A 7,385-nucleotide genomic window follows, 5' to 3' on the forward strand; every position below is an offset into this window, starting at 1 on the left:
TTCACTGGTCGGGCCAAGCCGTGTAAATTGTCTTCCGCACAAATCGCGGTTTCGTAATGTAGCGACGGAGAAGTGCGAGGCTAGCTGTAGGCATCAGACTAAGGCGTGGGGACCTGAACCATGGCGACAAATGGTCCAAGCAGCCGGCCAAGCAGCTGCAGTGAGCAGACAAGCACTCGGTCGAAAGTCAAGGACGGAAGGACGGCTAGACCTTCCGGTCACGAAGCGGGGCAGGGCTCCACTTGGATCGTGATAAGGACGGGCCATGCTCTGCTTGGGGACAAGTCACACCAGGCCTCGCCTCATGAGCTGTTTAATATGGAGTTTGTCGGAATGGAGACCTAATATATGTTCTGCACCGTTAGTAGCTGAACTCAATTGAAGCCGGACTGCAGCCTGCACGCCATCAGCCCATGCCCCTGGCGGTGGAAAACCGGCAGAATATTAGTCCCGAACAAGTTTACTCATCAGACGAGATAGTTAACTAAGCATCCCTGGTAAGGTCAGAGTCGTGGCAAACCTTGATGACCGATGTCCAGACCCTAGTCAAACAAGCCAAATCGAATGATCCGGGACTGAGGCTAATCTTCAGAATAAGATGATGACCGGAATTGCAAGGAGCAGGAAATGAAGCAATCTCTTAGCTTGAACCGCTAAGCAATGCGGGAGACTGAGCCAAGCATGGATGCTGCCGTGCGGGTCCTGTCATTGGCGGACTCCTCGTGGCCAACAGGAAAAAAGTCAAAATTCAACCAAAACGCGGCGAGAACGGAGGGACCGAAGAGGAGTCCTTCTCCGTTGCCGCCAACAACATCCCATCGCCGGATCCAACTCTACCTTAGCTTTAACTTAGTCCCTGCTCTAGTGTCCCATACAGGGGGGCAAAACTCCCCTCCATCCTCCATCCGGCTGTGAATTTTTCTCCCATCATGCAGCTGGGTTTGCATTAAATCCTCTTGATTTCTCTCGACGCCTGCGTTGATTTCGTTCATCTGCTGGGTTCAGTTTTGATCTTCGTTTGCGCCAGTTCGCAGACCTCTATCAGTCTATCAGCATGGCGGATACCATGCGCGACGAGGAGAAGGGCATCCGCGCCCCTCCGGCCGTCGAGTCGTTCTCGGTCCCCTCGGAACATGACAAGGAAATGTCTGCTTTCCCATCCTCGGAGAGTGCCTGGACGAGGTTCAACGATCGGATTCAGTCCATCAAGTTCCTCGAAAGGCGTGGTATTGAGCGTGTGCCCGAGTCGGAGCGTCATGCCGCCTCCGCATCCCACTATATGCAGATGACCCTGCTCTGGTTCAGCACCAACATCACCGCCAACAACATTGCCGTGGGTATGTACGGTCCACTGGACTACTCTCTGGGATTTGTCGATGCATCGCTCTGTGCTGTGTTCGGTGCTTTGCTGGGTGCAGCGGGTGTGGCGTACATGGGTACCTTTGGACCACAGAGTGGTAACCGTACCATGGTAAGTAACATCACCACTCGAGGGAGAGGCTCACTAACACTGGCTTAGGTTGTTGCGAGATACTTTATGGGATACTACCCGAGTAAGATTTGCTGTCTGCTCAACATCATCATCATGCTGGGATACGGAATGATCGACTGCCTCGTGGGTGGCCAGGTGTTGTCTGCGGTGGCGGATGGTGGAATGACGGTGGTGGTCGGGATCATCATCATCGCCATCATCACGTGGATTGTCGTCGTGTTTGGTATGGCGCCTTTCCATGTCTACGAGCGATGGGCCTGGGTGCCTCAGCTCATTGCCATCTTCGTCTTGGTCGGCAGTGCTGGGCCCAAGTTCGACACCAACATTTCTTCCACTGGCGACACCCAGACCATCAACGCCAACCGTCTTACCTTCTTCTCGCTTTGTCTCTCCAGTTCCGTGGCCTGGGCCCCGGCTGGCGCTGACTTTTTCGTCTACTTCCCTCCCAGCACCTCCAAGTGGAAGACGTTTATCATGACCTTCCTGGGTGTTGGCCTGGCGCTCTCCTTCGCCAACGTCATGGGTATTGGTCTCGCCAGTGGCACTCTGACCAATCAGTCCTGGGCGGACGCCTACAATACCTCCTCTGGAGCTCTGATCCTGGCTGGCTACGAGGGACTGGGCGGATTCGGCAAGTTCATGGGTGTCATCGTCGCCCTGGGTCTGATCGCCAACAACATTCCCGGAACCTACTCTGCCACCCTGGGCTTCCAGATCATGGGTCGTCACCTCGCCCGTCTCCCCAGATGGCTTCTCTCCTGCATTGGTGTGATCATCTACACTGCCTGCGCCCTGGGTGGCCGGAACCACCTCTACGACATTTTCGAGAACTTTCTCGCCCTGATGGGCTACTGGGTGACCATCTACCTGACCATCGCCCTGGAGGAGCAGTTCATTTTCCGCCGCACCATTGGCTTTGACTGGGATGCCTGGGCCGACCGGTCCAAGTTGCCGATCGGATTTGCTGCTCTCGCCGCGTTCCTGATCGGATGGGCGGGCGCGATTGTCTGCATGGACCAGATCTGGTATGTCGGACCGATCGCCAAGATGGTTGGATCGGATGGTGCGGATCTGGGTATCTGGGTGGGTGTGTCGTGGGCGATGCTGGTGTATCCCCCGCTACGGTGGTTGGAGCTGAAGAAGATCGGTCGGTAAATGATGGGTTTGAGTAATGGTGATGGGGTTTCCTTGTGTTCGAGACAGGAGGACGACGAAAAGATGTATATGCCTAATCGATGTTTATAACGGTGGATTCGACTCCGATAATGTGTGATGCTAGAACAATCAATACACTGATTACTACGTTAATTGCTTGATTGGTTCTTGCTGTATTCTCGAGTATAGCCCTCTGGGGTCTTTCCGAGTGGCTGATGAACAAGTATTTACCTACGCGTGTGCACAGCTTACATCAACATCACTGGTCTAAATATTGAGAGATGAAATGAATTAAAACTAGAAAACAAAAGAAACACCCTCAACAATTTCAACAACCACATACTCCCCTAGGAGACAAGAAGAGGTCTATTCTTTATACAGTGTGTTCTTCACAGGCAGAGTAAAACTACTTGGTGTAGGCTAGGCCGCATGGACGGTCTAGTGCTGATGCGATAGTAAACAAGGTCTGAAAGTGATCTGCTAAACTGCATGCAAGACAAAGCTCGAAATTTTCCATAAAAATCATGGATATGAAGGGTGATAAGAAGTGGGTGGATACTGCCTTGGGCATTTAATCACATGCAGCCACCTGACCGGGCCCAATCTTTACCGGAGTACTTCGCACATCAGACCTGCCTCCACAGTTCCAAACTGCTCAGGAGAGTGTTCATAATCAGCCCAATTGACTTCTAGCTTCGACAACATCTCTTCGGAAATCCATTCAAACCAACCCCTGATCGCGCATTGATGAGAGGATCCCAGGCTGGAATAGTCAGCCACTTTCCCTTGTGAAACTTCGCCAGGACTGTGGTTTGAAGCTAGATCTGAATCTTGGAGGTTTCGGGCATCGGAATTGCAGTGATGGGCCGACGAGACTGACTTATACTACTATGCACCATAGCAACTGCGCACACACGATGAGACAACCAATTCAGGCACAGTGCCAAACCCCGCGTGTGTGACGTGTACAGATCGGGCCAATAATACTTAAGCGCACGCACTAAGGCTGAGTTTGGAGTCACTTCGATCTTGACATGTTACCCAACTGAGTTTCTGGTCGTGGCTACAGCAGCAGCATAATGGCTCCTGGCTACGATGCCGCTGTTGCGAAAGGTAAGAGGTTCTAAACCTGCATGGTTCCTTCACTGACGTGTCTGCAACGATTCCGCCATCTCAAGTGGACAGAACTGATGATGTCCCAAACAAGTCTAGACCATGTTCCATATGTTTGGACATGCTTCACCACAAGAAACTGATCGTCTGGCAATTGGGTCGAAATTATAATCCACGTGAATTGCAAGGCCTCAAACTAGAAGATTATGGATTCATATTTCACAGACACCCAAGTCCTCTTCCTGGGTATGAAGAAAATCTGTGCAGATTCTGTGCACACCTTAGGGTGGAGTGTTTGGAGGAGATTGCGGTGTCTGATCTAGACAAATCGCAATCACGAATGCCGGAGGCAGATTACAAGTTCAAGAATTATCATGGGATGACGATTGCACTTGGTCGGATCTTGGATATACAGACCCGAAAGAACAGCTGTTTCTTATGTGCAAGCGTGGCAACATTAGTCCTTCGTGAGGGTAACATCGATCAAAGACTGACTGCTTATCTTAAGATCATTGGAGCGTTCTTCCCTTGCAGCAGTATTTATGTAGAAGGGGAGAACGGCTCTCGGGCAATCGATGCACCTCTCTATAGAGACAGTTATTCTTTGGACGCAGCGAAAATGCCAGACTTCACGTTGGATTGTAGCGTGGGCGACATTGGCTGGCTGACTGTTCAGAAATGGGTTAAAGAAAGTCCAGAAGACGATAGATCGTCAGAGCTTCCCGATGGAAAATACAAGCCTGTTGAAGTCGTTTCTGACTGATTAAGGATGGCTCTTGTCGGCTATTGAATGCGTCAGTTGCAGTAGTTCGGTTCTGTCTATCGAGCGATGTGTATCATTGGTCGTGTATAGACTAGATATTCAGAGACAGTTATTGTGATCTGTCATACCGAATGTATTTCCCCAAGCCACATATGTAATTCAGAGGAGACGTAGTGCAAGTGCCATTTCTGTCGCAAGTTCGTGGTGTTAGGACATGCAGAATTATCCTTAGTGACGGCTCTATATGTTGCTTCAGATGAACAAAGACCATAACCATTGAAGATGTAACTGGGAATCCTAAGCTTGTTATTGACACTTCAGGGTTAGTCGTATCATCATAATGGAAAGCTTTATAGCATCTTTAATAAAGACATCATACAATGAGATTTCTAATACTGCGCTTAAATCCGTAAGATGATAATATATGCAAGCATCTCCAGGCCAAACCCATGATCCAGCAACCACAACTATCAAGTAGTAAATTATATAATTCCCACTCAGGCTGCAACATCAAACTGCCAAATTTAGAAAACTTATATCTTTCTAAGGATCTCTATAGCCCCTTTCATAGGTGTTATCAGATATGAGCCTATCTATGCACATCTGTCTTCCAATCATCTCTAATAGTGAGATATCTATCGTAGATAACGTGTAGCAGACTTGCTCGGTATATTCTACACAATAGGTAGCACTGCTTGTGACATGTAATCAAAGAATGGAAGGTTGAGCGCAGGGTTCCGTATAAAGCATGCATAGGTGTTGATTTGTAAAAGCAAGATTGAGTAACATTCCTATGGTCAGTGGCTATGTAGGGCTTGGCATAGGGGGATGAGATGTGGCCGTGCAGGGATAACCATACAGGAATTGCTAACGTAGGGGGTAAGTCCTGGTAAGTAGATAGGACAATGAAATATAGAACTTCTAAACTAAGCGAAGTATACTAAGTTCGTAGACTATTTTAGGTAGTTATCTGGGTTGCGTGTGGCACATGCGATGGCTCATGATGCTGACTGTTTTGTGGATTCGTCTTTGTATGGAAGAAAATCCTGCATATATCCTGTTTTGAACTACACAAAGTGACGAGTCTGTGTGTAGTGAATCGCATGTAAAGTCTGAACATTACTATTATATCAAGATTCAACAAAGCCTAGTTCTGATTAAGCTGATCGAACTAGTACTAAATGGTTATCTCTTTGTTAGAGTGAAGCAGATGTGATAATGCGCGTAAAAGTCATGGCGAGGTATTCCCTCCAGTACAAAGCCCTTGTTACCGGGAACCACCTGCACATCAAAACTAGACACAATGCACAAAGAAAATGATGCAGATCGGTATAAAGAACACCCAGCAACAAAGCACCACACACTGGATAAGGAGAGAGATGCAGACAGCCAAATTTCTCAAAAAAGGCATAAAAGGCCTCTAATCCATGATGCACTCAAATTCTCTACCCAGAGGTACCCTCCAACACACCATCACCTCCCTCCTATCAACCAAAATGCCCTCCAAAACGCCCCCAGAAGACAACCTCATCATCGACGACCTCCTGACCTGGCAAGACCGCCTCCTCGATTTCTTCCTCGCAAAGCCCACTCAAGGCCCCCATAACTGCCAAGACGGGTTCAGCACGCATATGAAGTGCACACTTACAGTCCAACAAACCTTCCAGAACGTCAACTTCCACTCCCTCATCCTATCGCATGACAAGTACGGCGACTTTTTTATTCTCATCGCAGGGCCGGAACAGGCTTCTCCGAAGGTTCTGGCATCTACTATGGCCTCGTGGATAACGACGGGGAATAGCCTTGAACCTGCTATGTTTGAATCAGGGGAGACGAGGATAGAGAGGAATGAACATCGAGGGACGCAGATTTTCGCGCACTTGGTGGGTGAGAAGGTGATGTTTTATAAGAGGGGTGGGCTGGTGGTACTGGGGAATGAGGAGCTTTGCAGAATGGGAGAGGTGGATGGTCAGGATTCGCGTGATATTGGGGGGATTTTGAACCAGGTAAGATGTGAATTTGGGTTTGGGTGGAGACAGGGGCCTCCGTTGCCTATTCGTGGGGATGGTGCTGGTGGTATTGAGAAGGAGGAGTGAATATCTTTGAGTAATTAACCTACTTAGCTGTATGTTGATATTCGGGGTTATATATCTGATACTGAGATGTATAGATGCTGATTATCACTTGCTTATATACATATATCGTAATCTTTCTGTTTCAATCAATTATTTAGATGGTTTCAATACCTACTCTGCTCAACGTAAGATGTTTACATACGTAGACATGAAAACATGTCGTCAATGACGGTTTTGATTTGGTACTGTCTTGGTCATTTGGATGCGACTGATGGCAACATAGACCTCTGTTAATCCCTGAATAATGAAGGTTGTACCTGCTTGTAGCTTCCTTTCATGTTGACTCATATTGTGGACATAGAAGAATTGGCCATTATTTAGTTGTGGGTTTAGTCTACTTGGTAATCTCGAACAACCACCATCTAGATAATCTAGCACTCCCTTGTTGCTATTGGCCAACCCAACCATCATCCCGTAATTACCAGCCTTGCACACGTCAGACACGACAGACCAGGGTGACTCATGCCGCCTTAAGCCGGACACCGGATTAGGAAGGATTCTGCCTGCTAGGCATCCAACCACCACCACTTGTACAAGCCCTGCCAGGGGTATCCCTAAAACTATAAGAATCTCACTCTGACCTTACCGTTACCTCCTTACATCCACCCAACCACAACCACAACCACCACCAGACGAACTCCCACCCAAAATGAACCACCGCCACCGCCCCCGCCGCTCCCTTCCCCGCCAAAACCCCCGCCAGAAACCTACCCCACCCCCTCCACCC

General features: G+C 48.7%; 3 protein-coding genes across 3 annotated transcripts; all 3 read left to right on the top strand.

The window, feature by feature from the left end:
• Positions 1-814: 814 nt before the first annotated feature.
• Positions 815-2,798, top strand: BO80DRAFT_373726 (purine-cytosine permease family protein). The gene is made up of 2 exons (XM_025716572.1): positions 815-1,471; positions 1,520-2,798. Exons 1-2 carry the CDS (start codon positions 1,055-1,057, stop codon positions 2,645-2,647), a joined length of 1,545 nt encoding a protein of 514 aa, XP_025579487.1. The 5' UTR covers positions 815-1,054; the 3' UTR covers positions 2,648-2,798.
• Positions 2,799-3,726: 928 nt separating this feature from the next.
• On the top strand, positions 3,727-4,523 carry BO80DRAFT_431688 (uncharacterized protein; the record flags this gene model as incomplete). The annotated part of the gene is made up of 3 exons (XM_025720758.1): positions 3,727-3,760; positions 3,986-4,006; positions 4,084-4,523. The coding sequence occupies 3 exons, from the start codon at positions 3,727-3,729 to the stop codon at positions 4,521-4,523; spliced, it is 495 nt and encodes a 164-aa protein (XP_025579488.1).
• Positions 4,524-6,019: 1,496 nt separating this feature from the next.
• BO80DRAFT_431689 (uncharacterized protein) lies at positions 6,020-6,619 on the top strand (the record flags this gene model as incomplete). The annotated part of the gene is made up of 2 exons (XM_025720759.1): positions 6,020-6,529; positions 6,563-6,619. 2 exons carry the CDS (start codon positions 6,020-6,022, stop codon positions 6,617-6,619), a joined length of 567 nt encoding a protein of 188 aa, XP_025579489.1.
• Positions 6,620-7,385: the final 766 nt, after the last annotated feature.

This window comes from Aspergillus ibericus (genome assembly GCF_003184845.1).
Source record: "Aspergillus ibericus CBS 121593 unplaced genomic scaffold BO80scaffold_4, whole genome shotgun sequence".
Lineage (NCBI taxonomy): Eukaryota > Fungi > Ascomycota > Eurotiomycetes > Eurotiales > Aspergillaceae > Aspergillus > Aspergillus ibericus.